The 23303-nt window shown below is 36.0% G+C and overlaps 1 protein-coding gene across 1 annotated transcript; it reads right to left on the bottom strand.

The window, feature by feature from the left end:
• Positions 1-686: 686 nt before the first annotated feature.
• Positions 687-22762, bottom strand: LOC148017472 (GDSL esterase/lipase At3g53100-like). The gene is made up of 5 exons (XM_087662433.1): positions 22361-22762; positions 21788-21906; positions 15246-15497; positions 1176-1425; positions 687-1038 (listed from the first exon to the last, which is right to left on the bottom strand). The coding sequence occupies exons 1-5, from the start codon at positions 22698-22700 to the stop codon at positions 812-814; spliced, it is 1188 nt and encodes a 395-aa protein (XP_087518559.1). The 5' UTR covers positions 22701-22762; the 3' UTR covers positions 687-811.
• Positions 22763-23303: the final 541 nt, after the last annotated feature.

The raw sequence follows: 23303 nt of genomic DNA, 5'->3' as shown, positions 1-23303 counted from the left end.
TCATGTTATATGCTTCTCTAAACTAGCTATAAATACTTTGACAATTTAAGTATTTCTTGGAAGTGGCCCAATAAGACATAACAATTGATAGATTTCATTATGGGCTTTCTTTTCCATGTGAGGAGCTATAATGCCTATATGCCCTTCAAATATTCAAATCTCACTTAAACTGGTATCAAAAGGGGTTACGATATACCAAAATGTTCTTGTTCTTGATGAATAGGGGCATTTTTAAGCACCCTATGTTCTTCTTGTAGGGAGATTATTCAAGGGCCATAAATTATTTGAAGTTAATCTCTTTCACCTCATTGTATATTTACAAGGATGTTAAACCTTTTGAGCTTTACAAGAATGCTAAACATTTGGAGTCCCAATCATTATCATAATTTAATAAAATGGTAACACTATTCCGTTTGAGATGAGGTACTTCAGTTTTGGTTAATTCAATTTTGAAATTTGAAGAAGTATATCTTGATGGTGATAGTGTTTATAATTTTCAAGGTTAATCTTTTAGTAAAGGTTAAGCTTTTTGTGGTTGATGTTGATTTATATTAACTAAATTTTGCCATGCTTTTCACACATTTTTCAAATATTATGATGTTATAATCCCCATGTTACAATAATGAGTTTGAAGAAACCTTTCTAGATCTATTTTTAAAAACAATAAATAGAAAATGAAGAAAATATGAAGAAATCTTCAAGTCCACTCCATATATAATTGGTAGATACAATTTTAAAAATTACATGAAAATGATGATTGCAAGGGCATGAAATATGTGGTGAATTGCATGCACTTATGAGTTTTCTGGGCTTATTTATGAAAAGCAATACTTTTCAAGTTGGTGGGGCTCACACTTTCAATAGGTCCTTCCCATAATTTTTCAGCAATAATACGATAAGCTGCACTAGTTGGATGAACATAATCCCAAAAGATGTGATTTGAGGCATTTTCACATACTTGATGAAGCAAAGGTAAGCATGGTGTAGCCCCATTAAAGTCTCCCAACCCACAACATGCCGAGGTAACATCTACAAATCCTGATGAATAAAACAAATCAATAGAATGATGAAGTTGTTCAATATGATCTTCATTATAACTTGACCAACAAACCATCTAAAATTTCTATACTCAATAAATATTTTGTTGATGAGATAATATAGTACTAGATGCTCACCATATTGTGAAGGGTGTCTTATTGCTTGTAAAGCGACATCATAAGTATTAAAGTAGAGGAGTACGGCATCAGAAAAGTTATGCTTTTGTAGTTCTGTTATGGTACCCAATAATGCATTGTTATATCGTTGAATTGCTTTATTTAATAAGGATAAGCAATTGCCATTTCCCTTGATTCGCATTGATGGGATACAACCCAAAATAGGAACTCCAAATATTACAATTCTACGTGCACCAAGATAATATAGAGTCTACATACACAACCACAAAATAGTAAGAACAAAGCTTGAAAACGTAATGTTAGAGCTTTTGAAAAGGCTTTAGGTTTATCTATATCATAATACATAGTGTGTGTGCATGTGTGTGTGCGCACGTGCGTGCGTGCGTGCGTGCGCGTGTGTGTGTGTGTGTGTGTGTGTGTGTGCAACTTAGATAAGTTACATTGTTCAAGAGGTGAGAAAATGGCCATAACTCTAGCACAACTCTAAAAATCCTTAGGGATTTTTCTTATGTGTACTAATGCAAGTTTTTGTGATTTTATTTACAAGCTTAATTCATAGCCTATCTTGTAGGAGGTCAACATCAAGGAGAAACTAAAGCTCATGTATTTGGTCATATTCCATTGCAAACCACAAGTTTGGAAAAGTGAGCTACTAAAATCCTACCATGTAGATATGATTGTAGATAAAATTATGAAAACTAGATGTAGTTGGTCATATTCAATTGCAAACCCTATGTTTGGGACAATGAGCTACTAAGATTTTACCATGTAGATATAGGTGTAGATACATATAGCTACTACAAAATTATGAAAAATAGATGCTTGCTCTGCAAGCAATTGTGTTGAAAATAGAAAGCACATCCACTCAGTGGTTCTTCATAAAAAGTCCTTACTTTTTTGAAGGTTTGTAAGATTATGAATTTGACCTACTAGTATGCTACTATTGGGCTACAAATAAGAGACGTGATTCCATGAGAAGTAAATTGCACTTCGACAAAGGTAGTATTCTCAAACATGTACTTGCTAGGAGTTAGATTTTCTTCTGTGACTCTCAAAGGTAGTATTCTCAAACATGTTTTCTCAAATCATGAAACAAGCCTTCCTCCTTGGAGAGGGTGGTACAATAATTGACAAGCCATTTCCAGCCAGTAAAAGAGACCCTCCCTTTTGATAACTAAAGTGAGTAGATGACCAATGAGTATTCTGTGATTACTAGTGCCATTGTATTGCAACCATGGATTGGAAGTTCCTAAGGATGAGTCTACAAGGGACCTAGTGATCCCTAAATTAAATTAGGTTTAAAAATAAATGCATTGTGATGTCATAATGAAGTGACTATACATAGTTAAGAGTTGCACCTTTCTAAAGGGAAAGATTTATGGATATGAATAGGCTTGAAATGCATTATCTTGACTTGCAACCTAAGAAAAATTTGAGATTGCTATTTATTTATTATTTCTCAAGTCATCATACTCTTTAAAGGATTATGTTGGCAAGTTTATTGACCCTTGTGGGATATCTAAGGGTGTTATTTAAGTTGTATTGTGTCTTGTAGAGATGTTAAACTTGCCATAGGAAAAGATCAGCTTTCTTAGTTTAAAGATGGGATCTTTTGTCTTGTTTTTGTTTGAACCCCAAATATCCCCATATAAGGAGAGTTGTCCTCACTTTAAGACTTTCAGAAAAGGATTTGATACATGGTTGAATCACCTCCATGACCACACCATGGAAAAAAGATGTTGGTGAAGGCAAGAACTTGAAAGGGCACTACTCAATATATTAGCCAAAGAGCGAGGGGTTTCAAGACGACCATGGAGCATTGGTTTACTCCTACATTAGCTTGTGAGTTAGGGAAGCTCTGGATATTGCATGTTGGGCCTAGGATGGAGTTGGAAAACATTCATGGCCTAATGTCTATAGATGTTGGAAGACCCTATTCTAGATAAAGGGTGGATTGTGTTTTGTGTCCATGGATCTTGGACACGGGTATCCAAATGCTTTAGATATGGGTTCCCCTATAAGGGACGAAAGACTGGATTAGCACTACAGCTTAGAGAAGGTGTAGATAAATACATTATCACTATTGTTTTCTAAAGATTGTTGGATTTTGTGTTCAAGTTTATGCCTAAATTATGTGCATGTCTTAAATGGGAAGCTAAACGACAAAAAGGGATAGAATGCTAGATTACCATTATAGCTTGGAGAAGGTGTAGATAAATACATTGTTGCTATTGTTTTCTAACGATTGTTGGATGTTATCTTCATGTTTATGCGTAAATTATATTAAAAAACCTTATGTTCACATACTAATTACCAAAGTTGTTTTTATGTGTCAAAATAAAGATGGTAGATAAGTAAACAACTAAGCAATTCTTTCTTAAATGGGAAGATGGAGGGCACATTTTGGATGAATTTTTCCTATGGTAAGGTGGTCTTAGTAAGTCAGTATATTTTCCACAAAATGTTATGTCAATTAATTAGGAAGAGTTGACACATGACTAACCTAGGAAGATCAATTTTAGAACCATCCTTGTGTTGTTTTAGAGGGATGGGATGAGACTTTGCCTCATGGGCAGAGGGGTTGATATGCTAGCTCCCCCTTGTTTCTCACCCTCTTTGAACCAAGTATGACTGGATCTGCTTCATCTCAAGTTGATTTTCACAAGTAGCTACTCATCAATCGATGCTAGATAAACCGTTAGGCAACCATAGTATTGTTTAAGAGCTTTAAATTCAAGTCAATCCTTGTGGGTATGGAGCAAAGCTTCCCTTGCAAGGTAGACTCAAGCAAGCCTAAAAAACAGTATCCATGATATTCCAAGGGAGTTTTGGATGGTGTTTATTAGGATTGTCTCTTGATAGGCTACCCAAAAGGTGTTGTTAAGGGAGCAATTGATAGGCATGTTAGAAGTTAGAATACATTCTGCATTATGAATGATTGTGTGCATGCACCAAATGGTAAGAGCATCTTAGGAAATATTAGCATGTCTTTGAAACATGTAGATATTAAGAGTTTCACTCAACATGTCATAGCATCATATCCAAGTTTATACTTGCTATATGGCTCTTGTCTTTTACAAATTACAAGAAGATCAAAGTTTCAAGGGGTGGGATATTGTCATATTTTATCTTAGGTTAACTTCACCTAAGATTAATGTCATCTCAATGGATATGGAGTGCCAATACTCACATAAAAAATTGAAAAGGATGCTCTGCAATATATTTATCCTATGTAGCTCATCCCATTAATGTTTCAACTTCACTTGCACATTGCTACATCTAAATACAATATTGGAGATTATCCTTAGATAGCCAAGACAACACCAAATGGATGATTGTGTCATCTTCAATGGAAAATGGTTGGTAGAATCTAAAGTTAATTGCAATTGAGTGGGAGGGCCTAGCCACAATCTAAATGAAATAGAAATTATGTTCTTATCTCTCCTTGGTATTTATCTTGACCATCCACTCTCCTTGCTCTTGTAAATAAGCCATGATATATGGGTGATACTTGAAATGAATGAGAAATCACTGTGTTGTTACTAGAATTCAATTTTTAATAATTTTTTTGAGTTGCAAACTTGATGGGATATCACTTTGTAATGTCCCATCATTTTCTTGCTAACCTAGACTCCTTTTTTATGCTAGCCCAAATTCCAATGGTTTTAACAACTACTTGCAAAATAATCGCTAGATGAATGTGTTAATTGTTGTATGGATAAAATCTTATATGGCAATAGAATTCCTCATCCCTAGCCTTAGAATAACTACGCAAGGGAAAATTGTGATTGAATTCTTGGACGTCAAGGTTAGAGAATCTGAATGGTTAAATGTAACTATTCCACCATCAAACCATGGGCTTAATATTGACAAGATTCAAAGGAAGTAGTGATTTGATAGACATGTTACATGTATATTTAAATTGGTGGCATAGTACTATTAACTCCATTAAGGGTCACAATGGACATAAAAAAGGCTTGGTAGGATAGGGATGCATGTTAGGAATATCCCACAAATGAGCAATGAGGAAACAACAATAGAGGATAGCATTCCTATGCACTCACCTAGTCGCATTGGCATCCACAAACACCTATGTTTGTGTCTGCATTCACACCAACATTTCTTTGTACTAGCTTTTTTGGATTTGTGTTTGCATTTAGTACCATTATTGCATGTGTGTAATCATTCTTTTGTGTGTGTGTGTGTGTGTGTGTGTGTGTGTGTGTGCGTGCGTGGGTGTGTGTGTGTGTGTGTGTGTGTGTGTGTGTGTGTGTGTGTGTGTGTGTGTGTGTGTGTGTGTGTGTGTGTGTGTGTGTGTGTGTGTGTGTGTGTGTGTGTGTGTGTGTGTGTGTGTGTGTGTGTGTGTGTGTGTGTGTGTGTGTGGGTGTGTGTGTGTGCGTGCGTGCGTGCGTGCGTGCGTGCGTGGGTGTGTGTGTGTGTGTGTGTGTGTGTGTGTGTGTGTGTGTGTGTGTGTGTGTGTGTGTGTGTGTGTGTGTGTGTGTGTGTGTGTGTGTGTGTGTGTGTGTGTGTGTGTGTGTGTGTGTGTGTGTGTGTGTGTGTGTGTGTGTGTGTGTGTGTGTGTGTGTGTGTGTGTGTGTGTGTGTGTGTGTGTGTGTGTGTGTGTGTGTGTGTGTGTGTGTGTGTGTGTGTGTGTGTGTGTGTGTGTGTGTGTGTGTGTGTGTGTGTGTGTGTGTGTGTGTGTGTGTGTGTGTGTGTGTGTGTGTGTGTGTGTGTGTGTGTGTGTGTGTGTGTGTGTGTGTGTGTGTGTGTGTGTGTGTGTGTGTGTGTGTGTGTGTGTGTGTGTGTGTGTGTGTGTGTGTGTGTGTGTGTGTGTGTGTGTGTGTGTGTGTGTGTGTGTGTGTGTGTGTGTGTGTTATCATACAATTGCTATTTGCACTTTTGTGGGAGCACCCCTGTAGTCAACGCCTCCCTCTCTCTCCCTCTTGGTAACTCCCCTTTCCCTTATTTAAAAATCCTTGTCAATTTTTGCTTAAATGATGGCCATGCCATGTGCATATTGTTAGAAGTCTAGCAAGTAAAGTAAACTACATGTGATGCCCTTTTTAAAAATTTCTTCTTACTATAAAAGGGGGTTACTTTATTTACAAGAAAATGGTCTAGTTATTACTTGGAATAAATCGAGAGGGGCCCCATAGAGCTCTTGTAGCTTGATTTAAATGGTTCAATCTGTCACTATAGGAACACACAATCCCCCCCCCCCCCAAAAAAAAGGCTACAACTCATCCAAAAAAAAAAAACCATGTGAGCTATCCACATATGGGTTTCCAATAGAAAAAAGTTTTTCTAAAGAGTTTTTCATTTCCGAAAGGAAATTGAGGACACATAGGAAATTTTGGAAAACCCCCTACTCCAAAGAAAATATTAAAATACATTGATTTTCCCTAAATTCAAGATGGTGGAGGTGGACCTTGAATCCTTCTACCAAAAATGAGAAAGGTTTTCATTTGGAGAAACACTTGTGGGAGGATTTCTCAATAGGAAGGGGAGGGGGGGGGGAGGTGGGGGGGGGGGAGGGGGGGGGGGTTTAGACAACAAGGAACCCCCCCCCCCCCCCCAATGTGACAGGGGGTTTCTAGTTTTTTTTTTTAAACCTTTAATAAACCCCCAAAAAAAGCCCCCCCATGAGAATAGCTACTTGATTTTAAGATTGGTTACACATCACTTCTCTAATCTGTAGTCCACATATATGTCAATGGAAAATGCCCTTTTTTTTAGAACATATATTTTGGCAACAAGAAGTCTCTTATCCACTCCCCTTTACACACAATGCAACAAACAATTTTTCACATGTGGGCTTGTATCTAATGGTTTTCACGCTTTGTCTAACTACCAAAGCATACTCTAGCTTCTTCTTTTTTCACTAGTGGAATTCATTCATGGCACTATCAAAAAGATACAAAGTCTTATGGGAGTAGTGCATTTCCCTTGCCCAAAATAATGGAAAGAATGAGTAAGTAATGTAGTAAATGAACCAAGAATGTCAAAAGGAACCTCTGCCACCTGACATGTAAAAGCAAGGTTTTCATGGATTCTTTAATGTATTTGTGGGTAGCCTTCACCCTATGAGTAACCACTCTAAATTTCATTGCCTTTCTTGAGCCTATACACCCAAATGATGTGCACAAGTGCCATTAGATAGATAATGGTTGCTTTTGATCAAAATTAGAGATGTTTTTTTTGAGCTACAATGGTAGCTCTAATATTTTTTTATGTGGTAGTGTTTTAAAAAATATTAGTAGCAAACCTACTTATATTGATTCTTCTATGCTTGTATCTTCCATCAAAAGATAGAAAGGGTTAGTTATTTGATCTTCAAGGGCTTGCTAGACCTTTATGAGTTGTTAGATTTTGAACTTTTCAACAAGTATGATGGGTAAAATTCAATGGTAGATCATCTCTTTTAAACTAGCCCTAGCTATCTTGCACCTTCTCTCTTTTTAATATGTAAGCATTCTCTGTACATATTGAGAATTATGCCTATATTTTGATGTTTGTTGAAGATATATGAGCATCAATGCATTGATGCCTCCAATCCACGTGCAATCTTTTTTGCATAATTTTTAATATAAATAAATTCTATAAAACATCAATCACCTTAAGAAGACTCACAAGATCTTCACATTACATGATTAATAATTGTCATAAAAGTTACCAACCCATCCAAGCCTTTTATTGAGTAATATTTGCTCCATTGAACCCTTTGGCAAGCCTTCATTTGTCTAAAGGCACATCAAAATTCTTGCTTATCCTTGTATTTTATAATTTTGTATCCTTAGGACTTGAAAAGCTTCTACATGACCAGATACAGCTTCACCATTGTGCAAACTCAAGAAGTGAGTCCTAAATCTAGTATTATGTGTGTATCTACATCCAGAATGATGCACCTATTTATAGTTTGAAGGTTTGCTTCCTTTATGGAACACATACGGTAGTACTATATTGACCACAACCTAAGAGAACATTATGTGTATCCATATCATCAACATTGAATAGTAGCAACTAAAATTGAATGCATAGAAAAAACCAACAAGGGAGGAAAAGACCACATCATTTTGAACCAATTTTAACATGCATCAAGTAGAGTAGACTTTGATCAAAAGATAAGTCAATCAAGAACCATCAAATATGTTTGAACATGTGATCCAACATACAAAGGATTTGGTTGAGACATTGGAGGGCATGTAGATTGAGATCTTATGGCCATAATAAGAGATTGCATGCATCACATCCCAAATCATTTCATTGAAGTCACTATCAATTGAATTGAAACAATGGGTACAATATGCAATTGAATAGGAACATTGAAGACCATACTTGGCTCTTCATGAGGCATCAAAGAACTGATGCCCATACTAGTGACGTAAACCAATAGTGCTAATACATCACTCAGTTGAATTTCTCAAGTCACAAAGCCTAAGAAAGACCATTAAAAATTGGGGCTTAATTACAACTAATCAAAGTATCAAAGGGTAGTCTAAGCATTGGTTCAAGTAGTTTGTGAGTCTATTCCATGAAAGAACAATGAAGCTCAAAGGAATTTAGTTTCTATAGGAAAGAGTGTAAGAATGTTCATGAAATCTTCATTTATTGTGATATTTGTTTATAGGAAAGGTTAAAACTTACAAGTGTGACAACATTTAATGTTGCAACTATGATGCATTACTCCTCCTAAGAGGGGCTCCATTCACAATGACACCTTTGTCCACCTCCCAACTTACAAGTTTCTTTTCTTGTTTGAAAAGTGGAAATATAAATATTTTTAAAGGTAAAAAAGAGAAGAGTTAACACTTAAATAAGATCTTTGCCCCATAACTTATGGTTTTAGTACCACAATCATGGCCTTCTAGCCTAATAGTTACATGCATCAGACAAATAGTGGTACTTTGTGTTGGGGTGCTCTATTTTCTTTGTTTCCATGCACATGGTTGTTTATAGAATATTAGAGAGCATCAGCCTCAATAGCTTTGCTTTCAACCCATTTGAGATACTTGTAAGGCTTTCTCTTGTGGGTTGATGTTGTCAGACTTCAGGAGGTTAGCAAGTGGATCCAACTTTCTAGGTTCATCACTTGGGAATGAGATGTCTACTTTAGCTTTTCTTACTAGTTCTTGTTCCACTTGTTTTCTTAAGATTTTATCTCAATCCATCTTGCATTATTAAAAAACATCAAATGTAAACCCATGCCATGGGATCCACATATTCATTATTGAATATTATTTTATTCTTGCAAATCCAAATATTCCAAAGGTAAAAACTTCTCATCTAATTCTAGATGGCTAGAGATAATCCGTAGCATGTAATTCCCTTCTTGAAGATCGTGCAATCTAAAGGATTTTGGACACGATCTATAGAAAAATGAAAGCGATTAAACTAGATATACTCTAGGTTACTCCATGGTAAGGCAAAGTTGTGGTTTGGGAAGAGGACTAAATTTAGGTGTTTATACTTGAATCAAGCTTGCAAAAGGCTTCTATTTTGATTAGAAGAATCCTTAGCTTTCAATTTTATGCGGCTAAAGTTGATTGTATGGGATGAAGGCGTTTCCACCTCTAGTCCTCTTCACAATCCATTTGGATACCATTCTATTGGCCATTTCATTAAGGTGGGAGAGCCCAAGTATTATTCTCTCCAAACCATAAGAAATTTCTAGATAAGCTCTCTTGTTATTTCAATTCTTAAGTAGGGGTTCTCCAACAAGATATGTAGTAGATGGTAGCTAGGATTATTATACTATAGCGCTAGTTGCTGGATTGAATTGGAGCCCCTTCCATTTCTTTAATTTTTCTCTTTAGTCTCCCAATCATATTTGTCTTTGAGTCACCACAAACCACTTTGGTATGTCTAGAAGTCTAAAGATTTTACCTTCCGCTATGACATTGTATCCTTCTGTAAGTGAACACCTTGAAGGGTCTTTGTTTATGTTATAATGCCCATATTTGAAGGGTTAACCACTAACCTTGAAGCTTTACAAAAGTTTCCAAATAATTCCAAAATGAGTGAATTGAAAGTGCTTACGTTTTTACCACACCATTCCTATCATCAATAAATTCATTTAATACCATATCTAAATTGCAAAGCGGCAGTACCCTTGCCTAATATATCTTCTTAAGGAAAAGTGACAAGTATTTCACTAGCTATTCTAACAAAGGCATTACTAATAAGAAATCCCATAAATTTCATAAATATTTTGCCAAGTAACACTATACTAGGAATTTTGGGAATTCTCATATAGTTTGGAAATTCTCAATATAGTTAATATTTGGCCATATGATCAAATACTGTCCCCTTCTTGAAAGTGAAGTCTACCCTAATTACTATATAGATTGTCTTTCCAAGTCCCACTTTGAAGCATGGGTTAAGATTTAGCCACATGGTCAAATCTTTATCCCTTATTTGAAAGTGAAACTTGGAATATTCCCAAATTCTCTAATATGGTGATAAGTCCCATATCTTGTAATAATGGAAAGATAAATTTCCAATCAAGTCTCTCTCATATGCTTTAGTAAAGCTAATGTTTAAAGCAATAAAATATTGTTTAGTTTTCTAGGTGTATTCAAGCCCCTCCCACAAGACAATTATGGAGTCCAAGATACAACTTCCTTACATGAATCCATATGTTTCCTTTATTATCCAACCATCTAAGTGGTTTGTTGGGCTTCTTACTAGTGCCTTAGTGAGTACTCTATAAGCTGAATTGAGGTCCCCATTTAATTAGGATGTCCTTTTTATCTCCTTTCTAAGTTATTTTGTGTAGAGATTTATTTTAGGTACATTAGCTTGGCGCTTTTTGAATCAAATGGTAAATTTCTAGGATCAATATGGGTGAGCTTAAACTAGCCCAAAGGAGGTCATGGGGTTGGCCACAAAATTTCACAAGTAATAGTTTTATCATGACAAAGTCTTAGCACGACTTCTTTGATGAGGGAGGATGTTTAGGAGTGCATCTAGACTCTACTCACTAGGGGAATAGGTCACTCCCTCTTGGCAACCTTTGTAGAGAAGGGGTTGCTCTAGGTGTTTCAAATGTAAGTGAAGAAAAAGTGCAAATGCAAGGATGGCCTCTCCGAGGCCTTCTTTCTCATTTTCTAGGAGGAAGTGATTATTTTTCTACTTACAACTTTTTAGGAGATCATCAACTCAAGGTGGATGCCTCTTAGTCTCTATGACAAAGTAGTTTGTCTCAAGAGGATTGGTTAGCTTAGCCCATGGTACCCCATTAATCTTCTATCATGGTGACCTACAAGGCATTAAGAAAGATGACTCAAGTAGCAAACTTTGCCTATTGTGTGAGAGAGTATCTTCGAAAATATATTTATCTTTTTTTAGGCCATGGAGTGGAACAAGAGGTCTAGGTAGGAAAATAATATTTGGTTCTTCTAGAATCTAAGAAAATGTCTTGATTGGGACATCCTACCATGTATTATGATTCCCTTTGCAATGAATTAGCAAGATGATCATACAATGGTGAAAGGCAAAGGTGTTCTAGTTTGAGAGATCAATTATGAGGTAGGTATGTCCATTGGCTCCATAATTTTTTCTAATATTTGTGGAGGCAATGTCCTATTTCTCCATTAGGAATCCATGGGCTTACAAGCTTCAACATCCTTGTAATGATCAAGACAAAGTTTAATGGCTTGGAGTATGCAAATAGGATACAACTTGCATGTTGAGGATGAAGTAGTGATGTGGAAGAGGGTAGATTAGGTCTAATGGTATTTTTACTATTACTTGGGAATAAGAATAAAAAATGCGGTGCAAGCTTTTTGGTTCATTATAGGTTGGGGACCTTTCCTAGACTTCAAATAATATAGTCGAGGGTAGTTGACCAAGTAAATTCAGTTCCAAGTGGCCCTCAAATTTCAAATACCCATCATTTTGGAGTCAAAAACTCCATTCAATGAAAGATTATGCATTGGAGCACGATATGCATTTCTTTAGTAGGAAAATTCTTTCTTTTCAACTTGCCTTTCTAATGACACCCTAGTACATTTATTTCCATTGGTATTTCTTGTAAACATGTACAACTATGTTGCTATGTTCAAATAATTCTATGCTCTAGATTATAAGCATCTAGGATTCTTGAGCTTAAGTGCAATGTCAAACCATAATCCCATACAAACAAATGGTATCTTGAGAATCATTGACTTCAAGTATGAGATGTAGGCTCTACTTGGAAAGTTGGTGGTTTGGGGCCTCATATTAGGTGAAAACATTCTTCTCAAAGTAATTAGATATTATCATTTAGGTGGACCTTCACCATATTATTCATTAGTCTTCATGACCCCTCTTTCTTGTGAAAAACTTTGCACATATGGCAATGCTTATGTAAGATATTGGAGTAGATACCTACAAGTTGTTAGGAGGAGATTACTAATAAGTTTTTCATATGCAATGGGCATGTCAAAGATAGAGAGAGCTTGAAATTTGCAATGTGTAAGCATATTTAATGGGTAGTGTGTGATTCTAGCATTGATAGCTACATTAGAATGTCGAGGGATATGCATTGGTGATTGATGAGTGATTGATGTACTATCCACATGTCAACAATGTCGAGGGATATGCATATCCACATGCCACATGCCAACAATCACCAATGCATATCCACATGCATTCTAACATTGCTAGCTACATTAGAATGTCGAGGGAAATCCATTGGTAGAATAGAAGCACTATCCACATGCCAACAATGGAATACTCATGGGTATTAACACTACCAAATAAAGGTTCTCTATGCGCTTACATGCTTTTTCATGGGAAGCACATGAGGGCCTTCTGTTTTCTGTTTTTTGGAAGGTGAAAGTGTAGGCTCTAACTCTTCTTAATCTTTTTCTCAATGGCCTACCAAGAACACTCATTTGTGTACCATCTCCTTAACAACTTAGTTCATGGATTCTTCTTACTACCTTACTATTTTTCCATAAAAGGTTGGAATTTCTTTGTTTGGACTCTTTAGTTTGGGTCTACTTTTCTCCTTCCACCTTGAAGGACTAGTGCAAGCATTGATTCCAAACTTTACTAGTGGTAGTCTTGACACATTGCTTCAGGTCTTGCTTGCATCTACTTCTTCTTTTACTTATTTCTCAATCAATAAATTGATGTTTTAGTATGGGGGCTGATCCATAGCGAGTGATACTTTGGATAACAACCATGATTCATATGATTCTAGCTTATTACCCTTGCAAGAAGGTTTCTCTATTGGAATCTAAGAAATACCTTTACTATGAATATTTCGAGTACTTTGCCTCTCTATCTACTATTAAGATATATGTCTAATTTATATCTCAATCATCTTTACACTCGAAACACTCCTTTTGAGCGCCATTCATTACCCCTTGAGTTGACATCTAGATTGGGCACCCTAAATAGCCAAAGCATCTCTCTCTCTCTCTCTCTCTCTCTCTCTCTCTCTCTCTCTCTCTCTCTCTCTCTCTCTCTCTCTCTCTCTCTCTCTCTCTCTCTCTCTCTCTCTCTCTCTCTCTCTCTCTCTCTCTCTCTCTCTCTCTCTCTCTCTCTCTCTCTCTCTCTCTCTCTCTCTCTCTCTCTCTCTCTCTCTCTCTCTCTCTCTCTCTCTCTCTCTCTCTCTCTCTCTCTCTCTCTCTCTCTCTCTCTCAATTATCTCTTACCAACACATCAAAAAATGGTATGGTAGCAAGAGCAAAAAAATTCCAAGTCTAAGGCCCTTATACTTTTTTTAAAAAGGTATTATAACCTTTATTTAAATGTCATTTGGCTTAATGGGCATAATCATTGATTAAGAGGAAGAGGATGAGTCAGATGAATATCATAGGATGACATTCCCTTTCACTCTGTTTCTCTAGCTATCTCCTCTTGATGGTTTTCAAACAATGAATGATGTGTTATTAGTTTTGAGTTCACTTCCCTTCATATGAAAGTAATTCCAAGAAAAAATATATTTGAGCTACATAAGGAGCTCGATGTATTATGCTTCATCCTTATGCTTTTATTGACATGAATGCACATAGACTTGGATGCCTCCCATATATTGGCTACATTTTGGACAATTATTTTAGTTGGACCATCGTATGCTTCTTTGTCTAATCTTAAGGGGTCCATGATGGCTTGAGGTACTATTGGCAAATGTTCTTCTTATCTCAACAAGCCAACTAAGAATCAATTAGCAAGGGTTTAGAGGCTATATGTTCCTATCATAGATTAGAGAGACAAATTTATTCCACCAAGGTATCAATTTGGATGTCATTTCAATAAGTTGGTTAAAAAAAGGAGTTTTATCACTAAATTGAAACCTAATATCAATGGATCCTTTGCTTCCTAACAAATCATCCAATTGAGAGTGGATTCCTACAAAAACAAATCTTGATAGTTGTTTATGTCATATCTTTCTAAGCAAGATTCCATCCAATCCAATGAGTTGCATTAAAGTAGAATGGATTCTAGGGCTATTCTAACTGTTTTCATCCCATATTTGTGTTTTCTCTCACTTTGCCATCTCAAGCACACGATCTCAACACTTAAATGTGGTTACATACATTACAAACTCCTCTTTGGTTAAAGCTAGAAAAATGTGTAAATGTGTTAAGAGTTTCATGGTCCGTCTTGTCAAACAAGTATTATTCACTTTCACCCACACATACAAGGTGCAAGAGATGACAAGCATGGGCACATCCTTTTGTAGATTAAATGGTTGTTGCCAATGTAGTCCCTAGCCTCACCAATTGGGATTCAATTATAATTATAAATCATGTAAAAACATGAAAATCCAGTGATAGCTCTAATCAAAATTTAACTATGGGCCCATTTTGAAAGCTTTGACCATCAAACAATAGAACTATAATTACATTGAGAATCAAATTGGCATGTCTACACACATGCACCCATGTGCAATTACCTTCACTTGACCACTATGGAATTTTATACCATGTTTATGCAAGAAAACTTAATCACAATGATATTGATTGTAAATCAACATGTATTGAAGTAAATATGTTGAATATAAAACTTTGTGAAAATATGATGTGTTGATTGCAAAGAATATGAATGTTTTGAATAACATAATAAGAAACTACTTACTTGTATTTGGGTAACAAATTTTGATAGTAGACTTTCTTGAAAGGATTTGGAAAAGTAAGTCTCCTTGTTTGGTGAATTAATAAGAATTGAAAGAGCACGATAATGTTGCAAAAAGTCATCACTTCCTGTTATGATGACATAAACAGACTTTGAGATCAAGAGTGAAGCTTCTTCATTCCCAAGCTTTTGAATGAGTTGTTCTTTCACTTCATTGAATTTATCTATTTGTTGTGACAAGGATATGTATTGTCCCTGTAAAATCAACCCATAAATATGAGTTTTCATATAGCACATGTCAACCATTACATAGTCAAGCTTTATAAAACATGATTGAGAAATCATTTTAATTTCTTTAATAAAAATACAATCCCAACAATGTAAAGAGCTCCGCCAAAGAGTTGTGTGGTCTTACCAACTAATCCTAATAGTTTGAGGTTTGCTAGACACTAAATTACATGTTAATTGTTTAGTCATTGAAATTAGACAAATTAAGATCCAAAAGATGTTAATGTCACATTGCAAAGTTGCACATAGAAATTAAAAATAGGGAGATATTTATGTTCTCATTGAGTTTAAATTTTGGAAAATTTTTCCGAGTATAAGCTTTGTAGGTGTCAAAAGATGATGCTTTGTTCTCAATCTTGCATATTGAAGAATGTCTTCTTGAGTATATAATAGGCACTTTAGAGCACATTCTTGTCCCTCTATGTCCTATCCTTTGTTCCTTTTATGAAGATGTTGAAAAATCTATCAGTTGTTTTGATGCATCCACACTATTTAAGCAATATTCCAATAAGCAATTAAGAATGAGTTGTCCACCTTTATCTTTAGCTATTTTCACCTCAACTCACACAACATGCAAAAAACCCAAATACATTTTAGAATTCTTACCAATATAGTAGTGAGCTAGTAGGAAAAAATGGTACTACTGATCTAGATGAACCTCAAAACAATAAATTTGTTTAGGATGGCTTCTATTAAGTTTTTTATAGGACAGATTCATGTGAGTGTTGATCATGATTATATCAATGTGAAATTTTGTCAATATTTTGTTTCCTTTACCTCACTTGAATGGTAGTGCAATGACCTTTACCATTTAATTTTCTTATAATCCAATAGCATTTCTTGGAAATTTTCGTGATATTGATGCATCATTTTACCTTTGTTTTGAGTATGCATGTTTTATGTGCAACTTTAAATTGTTGGATAGTAGCATTTTCTAATATAGGCATGCATTGTCATGTTTGTCTATTGTACTTACTAGATGGTTTGTAATCTCTTAGAGCATTTAAAGCACATACACACCTAAGGTTTTATTATTTTCTCACATAAAATTTGTCATCCTTTACACTAGAAGTAAGAATGTCTCCTCCTTGAGCTAGTCATTATAAACCCTAGTTTGACATCCATCTAGCTAGTAGATAGGTCATTTTAAGACTAGTTATGGAATTGATAACTCTAAACAAAGAGTAGATGGAAAGTGACACGAACCAGAAGAGCATCTATTATATCTCTTTCTAACAATATCATGAATAAGAAATGAATAACCCTAAAGGGCGAAAGAGAAATAACTCGGGTGCTTATATTATGAAAGGTTGAAGTTTCTTCTACTCCAATTCTATCAGGATCTAGGCTTGACACTCTTCCACATTGGTATAAATATGAGATCAAGAGAGTAGAATCATCAAGCCTTGATGACCTTCCCATAAAGATCTTCCTCTTTGTCATCACTAAAATGGAGGTAGAACAAATTAATATGGTCTTGGTACAACTATCTCATTATACAAATTGGTATGGTCTTGGTACAACTACCTCATTATGCAATCATGCACAGTGCAACATATTCCACTTTTGTTGAAATCTTGGAGGCTTATTATACCTATGTACCCCCTATGCATGTCACTTACAATGTGAGAGTGGTCCCCCTCAAGATTAAGTTCAAATTATGTTTTCTTCTAAGTAATTGCTTATTCTCCTAAAGCCAAGTTTAGACTATGTTTTTCTAAGAACCACTCAAATACCACTATCTATGGCAGCAACATTATGCTTTATCAAGAAGGCCTTTGTCTACACTTTCATACCTTGAAGAATATCTCAAGAGCTTCACAACCCTCAAGTGGCATCTAAAAAATGCACTTCTTTTGAGTCCCTTTCTTCATAACTCTCTTATAATTTGAAGAAAATTTAATATGTTTTGTTGGAAAATCATCACAAATGAATTTTTAAGGTTGAGAATGTGTTCCATCTTGTTTGAGGATGCAAATGGAGTGGTTCTCCCTAGAGGAAAATTCAAGATTCCATTGTTGAACCATGACAAAAGCACATAGAGATAAGCATTTGTTAGGTGTAAAGGAAGGATTAGTTGATTCTTGAAATATCATTACTAGTTTCTCTCTTAGACAAACATAGACCCTTAGAGATAAAAGTTTTATTTCAAGGTTACCCTATGATTATAGCTAAAGTTGGTTATCATTTTTCCTCTTACTCTGATAGCATTATTAAGAAGATTCAAACTATTAAGAAAGGTGGGCCCATGTATGTATCCTTGTCTAAGCTTAAGTGCTCCTTCAGAGCTTGATTATCCTTTGAGATGTAAATATTTATATTCATGTTACTTTATCTCATTCCAAGATTAGATCATTTTTTCTTCCCATATAACATCCTAAATGGATATATATCAATGCGATGGTGATAGGATGCAAGTAGGATGCATTGTATGCAAATTTTACTACTTGAAGATATTGGATCCACTATAATGACATTCTGCATGACCACAATCTACTTGATATTACTAAATAGTTGATTTACAGCCTTTGTATAACCATTTTTCTGAGTGTACTAAGTTGTACCAGAGCAAAGATGAGTCCTTTCTATCAGGACAAGGTTGAGCATGTATTCCATCTCTTTTGGTCATGCAAATGGAGTGCTTAGTGAATTAAAGGCCCATGTGCCTACATGCCCTTGTACAAAAATTAATGCCCAAGAGTGGGTATACAGAAGTAAGTGTCATTCATTATTTTTGAGATTGTGGATAGTAAGGGAGTGATGTAGTTCAACATTCTACCAACCTAATATGCGCATCTCTCTCTCTACAAGCATACAAAGGAGGAGCTTAAGATCATGTGGCATCTCAAGCATAGGGTTAAAGTTAGAGCTCAAGGAGTTTAAAAAGCATGTAGGAACTCGAGTGTGGAGGTTGAGCTTGAGCTTGATGAGAGTTAAATTGTAACTTTGGATATGTCTAATGCCACCATTTCTTTTAAAACTAGTGAGAGCAACAATGTGCCAAGGTGACTACCCTCTTACTTTTGCTCCTTCTTCTCTATAGACAATTTCCATAATCTAGGTTATGAGCTCCATAAAACATGCCCTTTTAGCTATATCTTCAGTGTCTATCATCACCATTAAGCAAGATAGTAAACATGGTTGCTTCTTGAAGGTTGAGGACTTTTTCTTTAAGCCATGGGGTATAGTACATGCAGTGTTGCTCATTACTTGGCCTATACTAAGGCTATATTGGGGTTCACATTCCTTAATAGGCTTTGCACTATAACTTTTATGATAATCTCTATGAAAATAAGATGTTATTTATTTATTTCTTTCTATGGATTTTTGTAATATATTTGTTTCATGATTCATGACTTGTTGCATGAGGTATCACGTGTAGCACTAGTCCCATTATGCCACATAGATAGATAGCAAGAAACTTGTGTATTTTATATTATGGTGAGTAGATTATTAGATGGAGTTCTATAGAATAATTATTTTGAGTGGTGTGAATTTTAATGTGGAAGAACTAACTATGTTTGGGTGCTTCTCTAACATAGAACTATTGTATTTTTGGGTGCTCTCTAGCACTTGATTATTGTATAAGCCCACCTACAATTTATTTATTTGGTTGTAACTTTTATGCAATGCCCAAAGGGCCAGATAATTCTTTTTGTGAAGCTTAGAAAGGCTATGGGTGCATGTGTAAATATCTTATTACATATCAACTTTGGCATAGCTATTGAAGGAGAAGACCTCAAGTGCATAAAGTGCAATTTTGATATTTTGATATTAGCTATTTCTAAACTTGAAAGACCTATATGAATATTGGAAACATTGGAAAACATTTTTACCACATGAGAATAAGGCCATTTTTTATGGAAAAGCTAAGGCATGTTGCAAATTTCTCTAGATGCCCATTTTCCTTTTCTCCTTAGAAGAAAATTGTTACTTCATATTTGATCGAATAAAGAAAAATGGAGCAAATTAAGGTTCTTTCTAGTGATTTGTGATTGGTCCACTTTAAAGAGCTTGGTTCCTTGTGTGCTAGCTTATTGGTTCAAATCTTCATATTTTTAATATCCAATCAAATGCAAAGTTGGGTGATGTTTAAATGGCACATAAAATATTCGCATGCAAACAAATGTTTTGGCCAATGCACATGTGACACATCATGAAGCTTCCCTACATGCTACAAATGTCCAAACAAATGTGAAGCTAGCCTAATGCCCAAAATGTGACAAGTGAATCAAGTTCACTTGTGATGTGCAAAGGTAGTGGTTAGAGGACTAAAGGTAATGGTGAGAGGATTTGAGTAGCCATGGTAGTGAGATGAAGATTAAAACCATGCATTAGGGTAGGGCTTCGTTGTCGCTAGCTGTGATACTAGCATAGAGGAGAACCTCAAGTGTCGATGACAAAATGTATGTATTATATGAAAATTTTACTCATAGAAGATACTAGATCCATTGAAGACATTCATGCTCACAATCTCCAAGGTATTGTAGAAGACTTGATTTATCCTCTCTATATACACATTTGTATGAGGGTGCTAATTGTAGCAAAGCAAATATGAGTTCATAGACACTAGAAAGAATGTCTAGAATTTTTTACTAAATTCTAAATCTCCAAGGTATTGTAGAAAACTTGATTTATCCTCTCTATATACACATTTGTATGAGGGTGCTAATTGTAGCAAAGCAAATATGAGTTCTTAGACACTAGAAAGATGTCTAGATTTTTTAACTAAATTCTAAATCATGATCCATTGGGCATGCCATGAATTCTAAATATCTTTCCATGAATATATGAGCTATATGAAATGGTGTAAATGCCTTCCTCATTGGAATGCTATGTACCATTTAGTGAGCATTTAGTGAGCATATGCATGACTATTGGAATGTGGTGTAACCTTCTTATATTATTGTAAGAAGACTAGTGACAAGTTTCATGCTAATAATTTTGATATGGAGGATATCTAAACTTTGAAGCTTTTCCAAACTTCTTAAGCCTTTAATATTTAATATTGTGGTACGAGAGACATTGAGATACATCGCAACTGATATAAATGTCCCTTGAATTCTAGGAAATGATAGTTTCTTCTTAAGACATTCTACACAAAAAATTTCTTCTAAAGACATTTAACAATAATATTGCATAGCCTTGGTATCCTTATACTACTAATGTGATTTGATATTAATACTAGATTTTCTTTCTTAGTCTAAAGATCAAGATATGCATAACTTGTACTTAAACTAGAAACCTACATATTTAAGGGCATAAACTTTGAGTTTGGCTTGTATTTTTCCTATAGATCCATTTCATTGAACTTCAATTACTTGCTTCTAAGACTAAATATCATGAACTATTTGTTATTTTTATTAGATCAAGGTAGGATATCTAAGCATCAATATTAGCAAAAAGTAGGGAATGAAATATTGCTTCCCTTTTCTTCATCCTCCTTCTCTCTCTTTCATAAATGTATAACTTCTTGTAGAAAACCTTGATAAGGATAAAGTTTTATGGGATATACCAATTGGAGAAAATGGTTCATGATAGCCTTTGAGCCATTTAGGGCCAGAATCTAGACTATTTTTAGCACCCTAAAGTCATTACAGCAATTGGAGAAAATGGTTCATGACACCTTTTGAGGCATTTAGGGCTAGAATCTAGACCATTTTCAACACCCTAAGATCATTATATGGCAATCACATAGATTTTCCTCAATCATGCGACGGTCACATCTATTCTCAACTTAGTAACTTCCCAATTCCTCATGTACATGCAAAATGTCTATTTGGACTATACAGACTAGGGTTATAATCACATTAGTCATCCAATACTTGTTCTCTTTTGGAAATCTTATTATAAATCTAATTAGATTGTTTGCACCCTACTTGAAATTTCTCACAATCGACATGCCTAACCTACATTATCACGATGACCTCCAAAACATTCTTAGAGAATGGATGTTGATTTTCTCCAGTAGACATAATAAATGGCTCATTGAATAACCCCAAATGACATCCTCATTAGTTGCATTTGGTGGATTGCTTAAACTAACTTTCTTCATTGGTTGCATTATCAATGGTTACCCATTCAATAGTTTTAAGTAATGTTATCCTTGTTTGATTCTTCCATGTGAACACGAAAAAATGAATAATAAAATTGCATTAACTAAGTTTTCCTTTGTAGTTCTTCCTTTTTCCCTTTCATTTATTTCAATCAAGTATGAATTTTCACCTAGAGAGATAGAGAGAGAGAGAGATAATTACATATATCTCCCCTGTGGAGTCAAATATTCCAGATCCTGCTGATGCGAAACACACCCCTTGAATAAGATTGTCTCCAGCTGTTAGGAAGGGTGGCACGAATGGAAGTCCAAGGTATTTGGCTGCAAAATGTGTTTACTTGAGTTACATTAACATTGGTGTACCTTTTTATTGAAACACTTTACAATGTAAAAGAATCCAAGCTTTTAAGAACTTGGCAATGAGGGAAGGAAAAAAGTGTGATCTAGCTTCTCCCTATCATGAAAAGTCTTTTCTATTTGCCATTGTAGGGAACTTTGTGTTATCTCCTTGTAGTAGTGTGAACATCGGGAGCTCCCCTAAAGGGAGTTATCCCACTACTAGCTTCTTAATGGGGGCAGGGGGAATTCCAAGCAACCATTATGGGGTCGACTCCACTAGAGAAGGGTAGGTATGTGGTAGATCCCTTGTGGAAACTCATGATGTTGTGAGAGCTCTCAAAGTGTGAGATGCGAGAAGTTGTTTGTTTGAAGTGCATCTAGTGAGTAATTAGGAGTATCAATAATCATTTGTGAAAGAAAGGAAGGATTTGGTCACCTATATAGTCCACTATCAAGGGCCCGTCTGAGAATCGTCCAGTGGGGATGCTATCCATGAAATTCTCGCCATAAGGGGAGAAGTCGGCTCGGGCTAAGGTGAGAAGCACATTGTTGTTGCCTGTGTCGGCGATGGAGTCCCCGAACACGAACAAGGCAGGGACGTTGGTTAGCTGCCGGGGAGGGGCAGCTGCAGCAGCGAGAGAGCTTCTTGTATCGATCAAGGAGATGGCGCAGAAGAAGAGGAGGAGGAGGAGGAGGAGGAGGAGGGGGGAGGAGGAGGAGGAGGAGGAGGAGGAGGAGGAGAAGGTGCAGGCCACCCTCATCATCACCATCATCATGTAATTTGGTGGCCTGTGCACACCCCCCCGCCCCCCTCCCGGATATGAAGGCCAGCTTTGAGGAGAAGAAACCCAGAGAGAGAGAGAGAGTCTGTTTGCAAGGCGACACGACACTCACGTACGTCAACACAAAAGCCTGGCCTCTTCACGTGAATCTCTTTGCCAGCATGCTCTGCCGTCCCCCCCCTCCATGTAGCCATGCAATGCTTTCCCTAGGAACCAACAAACAATCACATCCATGCATGCCCCCATACCAAACTCATAGACTCCCACATACACATACACATACACAAATGCATACCCATACATATCTCCATACCTGCACAGGGCATGCACCCATGCATGAAAGAAGCATGTGCATGCATATATATATATATATATATGCATACATGTGCATGCTAATTTAATCTTAATCATTGTACCCCTCTTGTTTATGCATTAAGCATGTGTGCAGCTAGCTATACACACATCCATATACCATTGTATATGCCTATTTCTACAGACAACCAAGGACATTCCTTTCAAAATAGTTTACAAGTGAAACTTTCAATCATGGATGTCAAAACCACTCTTAGAGTCGAACAATAATTGCATGTTTTCTTT

The sequence above is a fragment of the Lygodium microphyllum genome, chromosome 22, assembly GCF_053477565.2.
Source record: "Lygodium microphyllum isolate KBCC chromosome 22, Lygodium_microphyllum_v1.1.10, whole genome shotgun sequence".
Taxonomy (NCBI): Eukaryota; Viridiplantae; Streptophyta; class Polypodiopsida; order Schizaeales; family Lygodiaceae; genus Lygodium; species Lygodium microphyllum.
The sequence above is the reverse complement of the archived record's forward strand: the minus strand, read 5'-3'. Positions and strand labels throughout refer to the sequence as shown.